The sequence below is a fragment of the Microtus pennsylvanicus genome, chromosome 10 (assembly GCF_037038515.1).
Source record: "Microtus pennsylvanicus isolate mMicPen1 chromosome 10, mMicPen1.hap1, whole genome shotgun sequence".
NCBI lineage: Eukaryota > Metazoa > Chordata > Mammalia > Rodentia > Cricetidae > Microtus > Microtus pennsylvanicus.
This window is the reverse complement of record NC_134588.1, coordinates 80,790,850-80,807,084: the sequence shown is the minus strand read 5'-3', so window position 1 is coordinate 80,807,084 and position 16,235 is coordinate 80,790,850. Positions and strand designations below refer to the sequence as shown.

Here is a 16,235-nt window from a genome sequence, read left to right as displayed (position 1 = left end):
CCTGAGAATATACAGCACTTTTGCTAGGATAGAAACACAGACCAGGGCTAAGGTCTCACAGCAGGGGTGTAGCTTCACAATGACTTGGCTTTCAGGAGGCTCATAGATCCTGGATCACCACAGACAAGGCTCATGGAACTATAGAATACTGGGATTGTCATTAAGATGGAGTACCAGCTACTTGCCCTGAACACAGTGGTCCATCCCTCCCTGAGAAGGAGTGAACCATAGAACACATGACCATGACAAGTCTGGTCACAGTCTACATACATCCCACCTGCTCAGACCACACACAACACCCACATCTACAGTTGGAAGACTGTATCTGAGGGATGGATCCACACTTAAAGTCGAAACCATAGACAGGAAATATTTTAATAGATCATGTCTGTCTCAAGTGTATGGACTTTTTCTTCTCACAGTTCACTGAACCATATAGTATCACAACTGCTTATAGGACATTTGTACTGGAGTGGACATTGTAAATAATCTAGAGGTAGTTTAAAGGATATGGGAGGATGTATAGGTTCTATGCAAACACGATGCCCTTTTATATAAGTCACCTGAGCATCCTCTGACTGCAGTATGGGAGAGAGGGCCTGGAACCAACCTCATGGGTGAGCAATTATTCAATATCTTCTAGACTATAAAAATCTATCGTTGTATTGACAACTTTGAGTAGAAAAAGAAACACATCAATATTAAAGAGCATCAATTCTAAAAATGGGCCTAAATGTAGTAGCATTTAACCACAGGGGCAAAAGGCGCCTCTCACAGAGTCAGGACACAGTTCACTGAAGTCCTGAAACTGTGGAAATCCTGGTGCTGTCCCCACACTGGGCCAGCACATGCTAAGTCCGTAGAGCCCACAGTGTCCCGTGTCAGCCTGTCAGCAGCTCAGCAGGCCACACCAGCTGTGTCACACGAGCACACAGTGTGTGGCGGACAATGTGCTCCATAGCACGCTACTCTGGCACTTCATACCATAGAGCTCTATGCTTAAAAATAGCTATAGGGTAGATACCACGTGATGGGCACTTTGCCACAATGAGAAAGCTTAAACTTTTTAGTGGTGATTGTAAGGTACTTGGCATCATCTGGAAGTGTGTTCCAGACTAGTGCTGTTATGAAATGGACTTCAGAAGCTGTATCTTACCCTCCATCTTTATCTCATGAATAAGGAAACCAAATCCAGAGAAATGCAATGGTCTCTTCCACATCAGAGGACAGAGCCAGGACACAGGATCCTGGGGCCCCAGTGACTCACTCACATTAGCAGGTGAATAGCAGTCTGCTCAGCTCAGAATGGAGAGCATGCTGATCCTCAAAGCTCAGAGCCCCAGCGTCCTGCAAATACAGGAGGCCTCTCTGCAGGCATCCTGGAACCTCCCACTCTCCACCCTCCAACTCATCCACAGCCAACTTAGAAGTCAGATCCTCTGGTGGGTGAGACCACAAGGAAGGAGACAATGTCACCATGAAGGAGGGCAGGCAAAAGTCTCCTGAGAAGAGACAGGCTTGCCCCTAGGAGGCAGATGAGATGAAACAAAGATGCCAGAACATTCCTTCTGAGATCTGGTGAGGGCCAGGGAGAATTCTCTCACAGATGTTACTCATCCACTGAAAAACTAAAACTGTTGTTGTTTTGTTCTAGGATAAGACAAAAGATGTCTGGTTCTTCAGGGCAGTGATGAGCAACTGGAAATTCACTGGTCCAGAGCAAAGGGTTTACACAGGGAGCCCACATGATTACAATTTGGATGGACCAATCTATCAAAAGACAAACTTGAGCCAGAAAAAACTAAGAGTCACACTTGAGATTCCCAGTGCGGTCACACTAACAATTGCTCAGGTGCCTCCTCCTAAATACATAAAAAGTTGGCTCTGGTCATCTCACCCTGGGCTAGACCATCCCAAATAGTTGGAACTAACTAGTTATTATTGAAGCAAACTGGCTACAGAGAGCTCACACCAATGATTAGCATCATTACCCAGATATTCTTGTGGGCTTCGCAGAACCTGTTTAATCTGGCTCAGTCTGCTCTGGCATGCTTTATGTAGTCTAGGCTGCTTTAAAGTAGTTTAAGCCAGAGGAGACCAGCTTGGACAAGTTCAGTTCTGCTCAGATCAGATTTGTTGGTCACAGAAGGAAGAGGGGAAGTAGTCATGGCTGACCACCAGAAGTGCCAGGGGCTGGCGTGAGGCTTCCACGCAAACACTAGCAGCTTTCCTTATGTTTTTTCATTTGCTCTTCTGAACGATCCAGTGATCTGTGCAAAACAAACCCCATTTCCAGAGGTATAAACCCTCATTTCCAGAGGTAACATAACACGTGGGATATCTGTGTCTATTAAGTGGAAGCTTTGTAAGTCTCAGAGCACAGCCTGTTTCCATTCCACTCCCTGTGAGGAAAGACCCTTAGCAACAAGTCGAGCTGGGACCTCTGCCTTTACTGCATCTGGCGCGAAGGCCAAAGGGAAGCTGTGAAAGCATCCTGAACATTTGACGGCTTCGGCTCCCTGGCTGGGATGCAGCAGCAGAATCCATCATTATCATCAACAGCAGTGATCATCATTTCTTGTGGATTAATGAGCAACATCTGGAAGAGGTTCCTGGCATGGGGTAGAGCTCTGGGACCATTCATTCTCCAAACTAAACTTACTTAAGATGCTTGTTGCCTGAGAAAGGTCCAGGGGGAGCACACTTATTATTTCTGAGTGGATTTCCAGAGATACGGGGGTTATACAAAGTCTAGACAAGCCACACAGTCAGGGAAAGGGGGATGTGTGCCAAGAAACAAACGATGTGAGGGGCTCATTCCTTACTGGAGAAGATGCCTGGCCTTGCCTTTCCATTCTTTCCCAGGAATTAGGTGTATGTCAGTGCCAGCTAAGGGTGAGTCTTGTCTCTCAGGGTCATGTATTTTGAGTGATCCAAACTCACAGTTTCTGGGACACTAAAACTTCTCCGAGATAAGGTTCATGTGTTAGCGTGAGGTCATGTGTGCTCAGTGGGCCCCTGATCATGAGGCCCATGGCTTTCTCTCACAGGACCATTGCAAGGTGGTGATCATGTCAGCCATGAACTCGGTCTTGTAGTGCATTCTCCCTGCAGTGAGCTCAGCCGGCTGGCTCAGGCTGGGCTACCTGACAGCATTCTACATTTCCACAGCTCTGCCTCTGGATGGGATCCTTGGGTGCAGGATTTCAGGGGAGGGTTTCATGGGAAGGGAGACAAAGCACTCAAAGATCTCAGCACTGTCCCAGTGGTGCCCATGAGGGACTCTGACTTTGAAATTCTGCAACCAGGATCCCAGCACTGGCTCATCTCCAGCTCCTCCAGGACTGCCAGATGAAACAACACAGGCGACCCAGATAACTTAACTCTCAGAGAAGCAGCAGATAACTTCGCAGTGTGTCCTTGCTTAAGTGGAAGTCGCTGACTATCCAGAAGCAGACTTGGTTGGGTATCTGCTTCTCATTTGTGAAACCTGCCAATCCTAGGCTGGGAAGGTAGCCATTGTTAGCTTATGGATGGGTTCTGAGATAGCTGGTTTTGTTGTTTGTTTGTTTTAGTTCAGATAATTGATTTGTTCCATGGAGCCTTTCATTTGTGGTTAGCACAGATCTCTGCATTTTGATGGTCATTGTCCCTTTTCTTTATTGATCTTTGATGGCGACATTTTTAGTCTTAGCAATTTTTACTTTTCTTTTTCACTCTATCTTATTTGTATTAAATTTTCACATTTTTTTCATAAGAAATTTTCTTATTCCCTGCTCTTTGGGGTATGTTTTTTTTTTTTTTAGTCAGATGTGTGAGTACTGAGAATAAAAAGCCGTCTTCCTACAAGTGTAGGCGCCAAGTTAAGGTTTGGGTTTTCTGAGAGGAGGCACCCTCCTTACCCAAGCCTGAGACTCCGTGTGTACATGCCCTTGCATTCAGGAAGAAACGACCACAGCTCACCTGTAAGGAGCAGAAGGCTTGCGTGAAGGGTGGCATCCGGACCAAGTAGGAAGCAACAATGATGGCCGAGGAGTAGTGGGTGTAGTAATGGCACTGGACGGTCATGTCGCCTACAACAAAAGGACACGCTTGAGGGTGGCTGCCCACCCAAAATCAGCAGACAGGCTTCCTTGTGCTTGAGAAGAGCATTTTAAATTGCATTTATTGAAACTCAGTAGGCAAGCAGACATAAGGAAAAGCATCGAGGCACTAACGGCTCAGATGGCATACGAATATGGCAAGGACTGTAAAGGTGATGTATGGATTGCAAAGTTTGAGGACTGAGCTCTAGAGCCGGTCAACAGTGGACTCCATCATTGAAAGGTGATCAAGTTGCTTAAACTCAGAGTTTCTTTTCTCTGCGCTTTGGAAAGAACTGTGCCAGACAGAATCACTAGATGAGTGCAGTGTCTCTCTAACTTCCCTACCACCAGATGTGAAGTTGTCAGCTCTCAGCATATTTTTTTCCCATCCAGGATGGTCATAAAAATCACCCAGGCTGTACCTTACTACACACTTTTTTTTAAAAGATTTCTTTTTATTTTATGCTTATGGATGTTTTACTTTTATCGAAGTGAATCACATACATGCACTGCCCACAGGGGCCAGGAGAGGGCATTGGATCCCCTGGAACTGGAGTTACAGATGGCTAGAAGTAGCCTTGTGGGTGCTGGGAACCAAACTGGAATTCTCTGCAATAACAGGAAGCGCTCTTAACTGGGAAGCCATCTCTCCAGTCCCCTTAGCTAACAAGGTCTTCTAGGCGATTCTCTCATGCAATCACAATGCTAACGACTGGATTCAAGAATTCTTTATAAACATAATCACTGGTGAACTGCGCAACCAACAAAGTTACTGACCTTTTCAAGAGGTTGAGAACAGTACTGCACACACACACTTATATATATCTGTGCGCGCACACACACACACACACACACACACACACACACACACACACACACACACAGCCAAACTTAAGCAGGTATGTACCCACCTTCAATCTTTTCAACTTCTTTAAACCTCTGGGTAAATTTCAACTTCCTTTCCTTGGTCTGAGCCCCCATTGGCTTCGAAAGATCCCGGAAAGTCTTGGGATTTGTCAAGTTCAACATCTAGAAGGCAGATGTGCAGCTGAGTTAACTCCCCCAGTCCCCTGGTGCCCCAGGAGCCACGCTCTTTAGTTTTATGGCTCCCTTTATTGGTTTATTGTCATTTGGTCTGAACCCCTGTGGTGATTAGCTAGCTACCTGGAGTTTTATGGCCCTGAAGCCAGTGATCCACAAAGACTTAATAGGGCAGAGATGGGAAGTGAGAGGAGGGAAGATGGATTCAAGTCAAGCCTGTTCCTAGATGACCCAAATCAGAATGTGACCACCAGGCTCTGAAAGAGACTTTCAAAAGAATTCCCATGGCCTGTAAGACTTTTAACTGTTGCCAGTACTAAACAATTTGCTGCAATAGTTCAGGGGCCTGCTTTGAGTCAAACTGATTTTTATAAAAAGCTAGAGGTCATGGGACTGGTGGGGGAGGAGGGAGATGAAAGGAACATGTTCCTTTTTTTGAGGTCCACTATCTTTTGGACAATTAAAGCATGTAATGCTGGCCCTGCTCCTTGTAGAACCCAGCCGTGGCAAGTTCAATAGAGGCCCGATTCTCAGTAGTTTACCCTTAGATAATACCTGGTTCTAAGAAAGATCACAAACTGAGACCACCCAGGCACCACCTAGGAATAGACCATCTAAAGAAAATTCCTAATGTTCCAACCATTATAGACAGGATCATCTGCCAGCACACACCCATCGCTTTTCACCAGGACACCTCTAGACAAATGTCAGCCAATCAGAGGTCCTGAATCTTAGAAAAACCCAACCCAAATTGAGTTCGGGGCTCTCCTATCATTCCAATACGTTGGACACATGGAGAGTCCGAGTTTGCAAACTTGTGTAAGAATAAAGGCTCTTTGCTTTTACATACAGGACTTGGTTTCCTAGTTAGTTTTGGGGGACTCTGTGATCTGGACATAACACTCCTGACCTTGAGAATTCACTTCAGTGGGGATGGGAAGGACTTCAGTGTCTTCGGAGACTTGCTCTGTGTTTTGGGGGACAGTGGGGACACTAAGTATCCCTGGACTTAGACATTCACAAATCTCTTTTCACAGTCCCTTGAAAGAGGGACAGTGCTGTCACAACTGCAAAAGCGGGCAGAAAGCAGTCCCAGACAAAAGGGAAGCAGACCCCCCCTCAGTTTCCAGGCAGTGGTTCACAGCTGCCAGAGCTCCAAATTTCCCCAAGTTCCCAGATGTTCGGGAGAAATCCCCCAAGTGCGTGTGTCAGTGTGTGTCAGTGTGTATCTGAGTGTGTGCATGAATGTGGGCATCTGTGGGTATGAGTGTATGTGTGTGTGTGCAAGTGTGTGTATGTGTGTGTTGCATGTATGTGGTGTAGGCTTGCAAGCGTCCAGGTGCCCATGCCCTCATGTGTGAAGGTGGAGGGTAGAAGAAGGTCTTCACTGAACCAGAGGCTCACGGCTCTGGCAAAGCTGGCTAGCTAACATCTCTGGGATTATAGGACACCCAGCCATGCCCAACTTTGTACATGGGTGCTAAGATTCAAACTTAGACATCCATACTTGTGCAGAAAGTGCTCTAATCCACTGAGCTATCTCCGTGCCCCCCCAAATTTCCCAATTTTTAAACATAGGAAAATAATCATAATTTTAAGCGCCAGGTATGTATTAAACAGCAAATATTTACAAACACTGCTTTGCAAGCGTGTTTGATTCTTGAATTTTGAAGGTTCCTATTTGTAAGGCCTTGGCTTCAGGTGGACCATTAGTGTGAGAAAAAACAAGGGGTGGCCCGGTGAGAAGACGTTGCTGCCTTTACTGTCTGAAGTGGAGATGGGAAGCCATGGGACACGAAGGCTTCCATCCTCCAAACCCGAGACTCTTCCACATAAGCATCCATAGGCAGAATCGGTCAGGGCGGGTCAGGCTGTTCTGATCCATGACTCACGAGCTTCTGTTTTTCACACACACTCAACACATCCCCTGATAAACAGAGTATCAGGGCCCAGACCTACTTCACGACCAGGTTGTATACACACACACACACACACACACACACACACACACACACACACACACACCACTCAAATCTTGCTGTGAGGGATTCCCCCTCCTGACTCCTGCGTGCTGAGATCCAGGAATGGAGGCCAAGAGAGATGAGTGGTCTGATCTTGCCATGAGCCTCCCTGCCCATGGCATGTCTTTATTCAGGGGCTGGGGTGGAGCTCAGATTCCACAGACACACTAGGCAGAATGGGTTACTGTCTTTTCCTTTTCATTTCTCTGCCTCAGAACCCTTTTCCCTCTCTCTGTACTTATGATTCTAAAAAGGAAGCCCACGAAGAGACACTCTGTGAATGCAGCATCTTCAGTGCTGACCCAGGAGATAGGCTACAGTTTCCTTCAGAGGTGACAGGAAGCGCTCTAGGCTCATGCCATCCATGTGCTGATTAACATAATCCCCCCACTCATGGTGATAATCTCACTGGATCTGTGGCAGGAACCCAGGTAAGGATTGCCATGGCTTCAGAAGAGCCTAGCAGCCTTGAGGCCCAGGGAACTGAAGCTCACGGTAAGGCTCTGTGAGCTCATGATAGGGACAGAAAATCCCTGGATCCATGGGGCCTATCCTGAAGAATACCTTACCTCTGAGGTGTAGTCAGCAAGGACCCAGGGAAACACAGGATACTGCATGTAGTCGTTGTAGGTCCTTCCAGCCAGGGTGTTGAGGTACATGAGGTATTCAAAATTGCTGAGCTCCCTTTTCTGTCAGAAGAGACAAAAGGGGACAAGTCTAACACATCTGATAGCCATCTGAGGCTATGGGGATCTAACACTGAGGCCCCAACAGGAAGCCTAGACTGCAGGAGAATAAGCAGGTGGCACCTAAGCTCTCTGTCCACATCTTATACAGGAGCCAGCACCATGGCAGGCTAGCACCCGCTGATCTGAGTGTGAAAGGAAGTGAGCATATTTAGGAAGCTATACTAGCCAAAGAAGAAGTAGACCAACAATCCAAAGCAAACGGTATGGCTTTCTTGGGGACACTCAAATGCTGACCGAATGCCAGCACAAATGCTGGTGGTGAACTCATTGCTGACCCTCTCACCGTTAGAAAAATGAGCTAAAAGATGGTAGCTACAAAGAAAGGAGTCCTCACTGGTCCGCCTCTGGTGCTCTGGGAAGAGCTTTCCCTGTTTGTCTTTATCAGGGAAACACACAGGGCTCTCCGGCTTAAGCTGAACGTGCACAGACAGGTTCAGGCTCCATGCGGACGGATGTGCAGTACTGACCTCTTTGGGGTCTCTTCTGCACTGAGAGCTCCAGACTGTGACTCATTTGTGCTGGAGCCATGCATATCTCCTAAGAAGTGTCTTGCATGACCCCCCCCCCTCTCCCCAGCGTGTGCATGTGTGCACATCCTCAAGGAAGGGAGGATAGATACACATAGAGATGCCTATATATCCTCGAAGGATGGATACATAGAGGCACCTATACATACTCCGCTTCCTACTCCAGTGCTCAGAGGCTAATCTTCCATCCCCGAGATCTTGTCAGAGAAAGAGCTGGAATTTAGCACATTTAAAACACAAACTTCCTTCTGAAGTACATGGCACAGCTCCTCTTAACAGATCTGGGTCCTTTCTGCTTATGCAGGCTGTCCCCCCCACCACCACCACTACCACCGGGGAATGGCTATACCTGCCACTTGTGCAGCATGGTCCTGTCGAAGCCCGGGTGTCTCCTGTGGTACAGAAAAACATAGTGTGACCAAATGTTCTAAGACATGACCTTCAATATGGGAGATAGGGCTTCCTGGGGATTTGGGAGGCCAGGGGATTCTGGAAATCCCCAGACTTCCACAAACATGTGACAATCATTCTGGGCTCATCTTGCTTACCCTGCCGACTGAGGTTAGTTTTTCACAGCCACCATCACTATACACAGCACACACATTCTAGAACATACTGTTATCAAGTGTAACCCAACATGTCTCCAGACCTCATTCACTGTCTCTCCTGGTTCTCATGGCTCCATATGACTTAGCCTCCCTGGCCCCACACGTTTTCTTGGATGCCAAATATAAATATGAATGCGACTCAGGAAAAAAAAATGTGAACATCATGAGGGAAACTATACAACATAGGTCTTCAAGCTACTGCTTGAACCTAACAAGCTTAATTAACAACTTCTAGTTGTGTTGGCACAGAGAGCGTTTTCCCACACATATGTCTGATCAGACATGGACTCAGGTCACATGCACAAGTTCCCCCACCTCACGTGTTCAACGAGGCTCCTAGAGACGCACTCACGTTGCCCTGGGTTTGTGTTGCAGCCTCAGGACTGTGCCACACGGGTGGGTTTCCAGCTGCGGCACTACTAGGTAAGGAATATTTTGAGCTTTGTTACACCTTGTCAAACCCTTCTCTTACACTTCTCTGCAACTAAGACATACAGAGCCAAGGAAGGTGAGAACAGTGGTTGGCCCAGCTCGAAGAGTGGATTGAAAAGTGCATCAAAGCACAATGTTGAGAAAGGTGTGGGAAAGGAGCCCTGTCCCTTGTCACTCAGCAAGACTTGTAAAGCTCAATTCTTCAGCCTCATTGCTGTCCCTTCCTTCCTCTGCCACCTGTTTTCTTCTATGCCATAGCCATGAGAGTTCTATTTCACTCAAGATCAATTCTCTGCTCAAGATATTCCACTAAGTCCAAACCACATCACATCTCCTCTGACTGCCCATATTTTTATGAACCGTTCATAAATGGCAACCCCCACACATGCTATCTGTCATGTGAGGCCTTCCAGGACTGCCTCCCTCCCATACCTCAGCTAGAACAGGCCTGGATGCCAACAAGTCCCTGGCAGAAACAGCACTAAAGCCTTAGATTCACAAAAATGAGGTAGGTGATAGAGCATTTTCTTTAATTTTGCCTAATACAAAGAGACTAAATGTTGTAACTGTAATTCTTGCCTGATAACTGTTTTGTTATATGCAATTTTATAATGTTAAAGTTAAAACCTTCCTTTTAATTAGAAAAGGGGAAATGATGTGGGATGTCCTTCTGTATTTGTTTGCTTTTGGTTAATGAATAAGACTGTTTGGGCCAATGGCTTAGCAGAGTAAAGCTAAGCAGGACGTCCAAAGATATAGAGAGTAGGCAGAGTGGAGGAGACACCATGTAGCAGCCAAAGGAGAAAGAGATCCAAACATTACTGGCAAATCACGAGCCTCACGGTAAAATATAAACTAATAGAAATGGGCTAATTTAAAGAGACAGAGCTAGTAATAGCTTGAGCCATTGGCCAGACAATTGTAACTGACATTAAGCCTCTGAGTGGTTATTTAGGAACAGAATGGCAGAGAGAAACCGGTATGGGGTGGGGGTGGGGGAACGGACCAGCAGGACAGGGATACTGGAACTATACAGCATCTCATTATCTTCCCGTTAGAGCCCCACCACTGCAGCATCTGCCATGAGCACCCACCCCTCTGCATTCAGTTTCTTTCCTTGATAGATTTTCTACAAGGGAGCAACTTCCGGGCTAGAATTCACCTCTTCTATGTGGTCCATTTTTTCTCCAGGAAAACCACCAACACTCTGGGGCAGAGCATTCTCAGGTTTACTGACCTAGCAGCAGAGCCTTGTGTGAAGCCTCTTTTGGTGTCAGGGTTCTATCTCTGATCCCGCTCTCACCCCCTCACCTGCCTTCACCTCCTCCTGGAGGACAGTTTCATTGAGGGCTGTAAAAGGGGGCAGAGCTAGGCTGGCAATAGTGAGGGGTTGCTACTTAGAACCCTCAGGAACATTCCAGAGCCATAAGCATGGGACCTGATATGCTGAAGCCCTTCTAAGCTTACTTTTTATTTTAGAATATGAAAGAAGAGTGAGAATTTGGGGTAAAATTTGGTCTTTCAGAGTTCAGGAAATAGAGGAGACTCTGCCATCATTTCTTTCGGAAAACATTCTAGAACTCTGCTGGCCTTTGTGAGGTTTCTCTCGAGTGGAATGATGCTAGAGAAAAGAAGGCCTTCCCTAGTCCACAGCCCCAGATCACCGGCTATGAGCTCCAAGGAAGGCCCACCACTCCTGTTCCCGTCATAGAAGAACACCGTTACCAATGGTGATAAGACATCTAGCCAAAAGTGAGTTCTCCTTTTAAACATATTATTTCTCAATAATATATCGGAAAAATAAGTCTATCTCTTGAAATAGTCCATGGCACTGTTATCCATACCTGGTGATTGATAAAAACCATTTCTTCAATTGATAAAACTACACTGTCTGTCATAATAAGATGTCAGATGTGGCTCTTGACTTTCTAAAGCCGTCCTGAGTTTCAGGAGAGGCGGTGATGGGAAGACATTTGGCTTCGGAGATGAGAAAGCCTGGACTCACAGTCACTCTGCCCCATTTGACTAAGATATATGGACACCCGGACCATCTGAACCTTTCTTAGCTTGTACTTCCTAAACACTACTTGGACTTACATAGGAGTGTGGTGATCAAATGTGAGCATCACTGTGGATAAGGCTGGAACAGGAGTGGGCCCAGCATCCCCCATGGGTGTGATGGTAACAGATATTGGCATTCGTCAAGAATGGTGGCTTGACTGTTTTATGCTCCAGAAGGAAGAGGAGTGTGGTGGCCAGAGTGGGACCTGCTTTTCAATGAAGACCTGCTCCGTTCTGCCCATCCCTTCTAGGTGATTCTGGAATAATGTATAACCTGTTCTTTCAACCCAGTTGGCTCCCACAGTTCACTGCGAGTCTGAATGGAGTTACTAGGCATGAGTCTGGGTCCCTGGGCAGCCTGAAACTGAGTTTAGAAGAACAGAAGTTCTCAGTTGAAGCTGTTAAAGATGAGAGAGTATGACCTTGTCTAGGCTGAGGGTGGTGTAGCTTGGTCCCCACAGAAGACAGCCCATCTATCTATCACCTCTCCATCTCTAGGCATCAATATTCACTTTCTTCTAGATGACTTTCAAAGATGAAAGAGCAATGTCTCATGAGCTGCATGTTGGATCCACTTCAAATTCTCCCTTCTTTATTCTGAAGGGATTTCCAATGGGGCTTTCTCCATTTGTGATCACATGTTACCTTGGGGGCCTTCCAGACCCCAAGGGCCATATAGATCAATCTTGTTTCACGGCTATGCTTAGACTCTGCTGGCCTGGGATAGGTCCACCAGATCAGCATCCCAACAGCACTTGGAAGCCAATCTTCTGGAAGAGTGACTGGTACCCCAGCTGTATTCCAAGAACTTACATCTCCTTAGAGCTCCCTAGAGTTGGGCCTCCAAAGGTGGTGGTTAGTTCCCAGAACAAGCTTTCTGCCATTTACTTGACTGCCTGGAATCTATATTCTCTCCTCCCAAGATGGAATCTGGAGTCTCTCCCAAGCTTCAACCCTAGATCTAGTCCCAACTTGGAAGATATTCAAGGAAAGCCCAAAGTTTAACATGGGCTTCTGCCTCAAAGAAAAAACATCTTCATGCCCAACTCCTTCTATGCTGCTTTGTCTTTTAGTAAACAGTTGGAAAGACACGATAGGATAGGTTAGCAGGGAGCTGGGAGATCCAATAGGATAGGTTAGCAGGGAGCTGGGAGATCCAATAGGGTGGGTTAGCAGGGAGCTGGGAGATCCGATAGGATGGGTTAGCAGGGAGCTGGGAGATCCAATAGGGTGGGTTAGCAGGGAGCTGGGAGGTCCTATAGGATGGGTTAGCAGGGAGCTGGGAGATCCAATAGGATGGGTTAGCAGGGAGCTGGGAGATCCGATAGGATAGGTTAGCAGGGAGCTAGGAGATCTGATTCTCAATCATCTAGAAAAAAAAAGCCAATCCACAATGAAGAAGATTTACTAATGTCAGCAACTGGAACTATATCTCTATATCTCTGCTGGTGGGTTTGTTGTGTGCCCCAGGACAGGGGAGACTGTGTCCTGCCCAGTTCTTAGCCTGGTAAGGTTCTCTGTGCCAAATGATGCTAGGGACAGTGTCTACCATAAGCAGTCACCTACCAAGAAGCCAAGAGGCTGGCATTGGAAATCTAATTACCAAGTTGTCTTGTTGTTTGAACCCCAGAAGCAAATTCAGGTTAACCTGAAGCCCAGATTTCATATTCAGGTAACAGATCAATAGAAATCAATGAGGAGAACTCAGATAGTGGTTCACGCATGCAGACCTGCCATGGGGAAGGCAAGAAGATCACAGAATTTGAGGCTATCCTGGGCTACAGAGTTAGATTCTGCCTTAAAAAAAAAAACAGAAAAGAAGAAAGAAAAAAGAAAAAAATTCCACAAGAAGACATATTTTTTTTCAGACTAGAGACCTTTGCTCTGATTCATGGATCTTTCTTTTACGGCTTCTCTGCTCCCCCCTGAGTCCTCCTTAGCACACACACCTTGCATACAGTTCTAGACTTAATGATAGGATGTCATGGCTGTCTGGCCTGCTCCGGATCACAGGGATGTCTCACCTATTGTCTGATTTCCCACTACAGCCCACTTCCTCATCATAAGCGAAGGCAATGCCTATTTCACTGCATCTACTACATCTAGCTGCCAGAATTACTCCTGGTTTCCCTTTCCGTAAGAATTTACATATCAGTACTTTAAAGACGTTTTTCTTTAAATATATTCTTTTATGTAAAATTATTGATTTTCTGTTTTCATTTATCTTAATTTCATGACTTTTAAATTATGTTTCCTTACTTAAGTATTCATATATGTATGTATGTATATATTCAGATTATAAATATACCATGCAGTAAAATTTTGAGTATTTTAAATTTTTTCTAATTGTATTTGTAATTCAGTTAAATCATTTATTGTGTAGATTTAATAAAGCATTTTATATTACCTTTATCTTTAGGCTAAAATATAAAATAGTAGTATCATGACATCAAGATCTTTACTTAATGGTGAATTTTTATTTTTAAATTAAAATTAGTTCAGTTTGCTTCTCTATACAAAATTTTTCATTGTTTGGATCAATTACAGATCAATTTTAAAATATTTTACTTAATTGCTAGCCATTCTATTTGTTTTCTAAATCATGTTCAGTTAGAGGAATTAACACTACAATAATAATTTTATTTCTCCATGTTATTCCTACAATGTCATTTTCTTACTTGCAGAATGATGCTAATACTTGTTGTTTGACTGATTTTCTTAAATACAAGAAATTTGATCTAAAGCAGAGGTTCTTAACCTGTGGGTCACAACCCCTTTGGGGTCAAACAACCCTTTCACAGGGATCGCCTAAGACCATCAGGAAACACAGATATTTATATTACGATTCATGACAGTAGCAAAGTTATAGTAGCTATGGAAATAATTTTATGGTTGGGGGTCACTACAACACAAGGAACTGTATTAAAGGGTTGCAGTTGAGAATCACTGAGCTAAAGGAAACACAAGTTGTCAAAGCCAATACACAGGCAGGTATTTGAACTGCAGCTGTGCTCCGGCCTGTTGTCAACGTGACATCATCCAGGTCAGGCTTGACTTAGTGCATTAGTTCAAGATACAGATCCCAGCAACAGTACAGCAACGTTGGCTGAGAACAGCTACCAGACAGAAAGTGGTTGTATGCTTGTGTGACCTCATGAGCACTGGGGTTGCTTTGCTCCAATCGGGTGAAACAAATTTACAAGAGAAGTCAATAAATTCAAGTAAATAAACATTGAAAGGACAGTCCTCCCCCAACAGAAGAGCAGGAAAACCCACAAATACATGGGAAATAAGAAGGAACTGGAACGATAGCTCAGCTCGTGGGGCTGAAGGCTACTGAAGATGGCTTCCCTTAAAGGGTGCCATGTGGACTGTTCAGTGTTGCTGGGGCCGTTGCCATGGAAAGTCTCTTCCTTGGAAACTCTCGCCACCCTGCTGCTTGAAGCTGGGGAAAACACAAAGAGATCAAGTTTCCTCTCCCTGGGAGATTAGTAAGTTACCTCAGCCTTTGCCTTTGCCTTTGCCTTTCCCTGCATAGGCTGCGTCAAGAGTATGCTAATTAACTCCAAGTCCCAAGACCCTTGTTGCCTGGTGACAAAGTTGCACAGTGGAGGAGCACTAGGAGGAAAGGCAGGTAAGGTTTGCTCCTTGGTGGCCCCTGCCTGCTCATCTGCCTCAAAACGGCTTCTCTCTGCTCTCAGTAAATAGCTCGCAAATGCCTGCTCTCCTGGCTGCCTCCTTACAGAGCCCAGACACCAGCTAATGCATTATTTAGGGAAGGAGGCCACACACCCTGAGCCCTGGCCAGGACAAACAGCTAGCTGGGGATACAGGCCGGTTTTCAGGTGTCTGGAGCCATGGGCAAGCTTGGCAAGGGAGACACGGAGCCACACTTTGGTTCTTTCTAAAAGCTGGGTCTCTCTGGGCATGTGTTGCTGGCCCAGGGCAGGCAGAGGTAACATGCAGGCTCGGAAAGGGCAAGAGACTTGTACAAAGTCACATACAGAGAAGAGCGGAGGAGTGACTGGTGCAGGTAAGAGAGATACATTGTCCTAGGGTTTGAGTGTCAGCCTCCAGAGCAGAAGGGAGGGGCTGAGAAAGCCCCTTGTCCAGCAGAGTCCTAGAGTGCCCAAGCTTGTCTATTGGCTTGTCAATGCTAGTGCTTGGTGCCACTAGCTTCTCTGTGGGTCTCCACAGGGTCTCTTGAGACTGGGAGGGGGAGAACTTCATACACTGCCCCCTTCTGTTGGCAGAGTGGCCGAAAAGTGAAAGCCAGGTGATCCTTCCAGGTATCTTTTCCTGTGCCTACCGAACCCAAGGTGCGTAAGTGAAGCGGCCCCTCATCCTGGCAGGTGACCCACTGCGATAGCCACCTTAGTTTATCACCAGTTTGATCCACCGCCAACTGTTTTTCAGCTCTCTCTCAGTCTCAGGTAACGAGACTTGTCTAATACCGTGGCTAGGTGTGTGAGGCACACATGCCTTTAAGCCACGAGGATAGACCTTGGCCTGAGCAGGAAAAACATTTCCTCATCACTTAGTTAAGCTCCCTCCAGCTCCTAGAGAAGGTAATGAATGCATCAGGAGTTTGCCTGCTGGCTCAGAAAGCCAAATGCATTGCAGTTCACTGTAAAGTCAAACTTCTATTGGCAATCAGAAGCTAGGTTCACAGCACGAGGAAACAAAGGATGCGGGCTCTAAGTTAGTAGTG

The 16,235-nt window shown here is 46.0% G+C and overlaps 1 protein-coding gene across 4 annotated transcripts in view; it reads right to left on the bottom strand.

Annotated features, from left to right (window-relative positions):
- Wdfy4 (WDFY family member 4) overlaps positions 1 to 16,235 on the bottom strand; it is a 228,178-nt gene that overhangs the window by 23,783 nt on the left and 188,160 nt on the right. For all 4 annotated transcript variants that reach the window (XM_075988751.1, XM_075988750.1, XM_075988752.1 and 1 more), the window contains 4 exons: positions 8,773 to 8,815; positions 7,717 to 7,836; positions 4,997 to 5,114; positions 3,964 to 4,073 (listed from right to left, as the gene is read on the bottom strand). In XM_075988751.1, the coding sequence (XP_075844866.1) occupies positions 3,964 to 4,073; positions 4,997 to 5,114; positions 7,717 to 7,836; positions 8,773 to 8,815 (391 nt within the window). The remainder of the gene's footprint in view (positions 1 to 3,963; positions 4,074 to 4,996; positions 5,115 to 7,716; positions 7,837 to 8,772; positions 8,816 to 16,235) is intronic.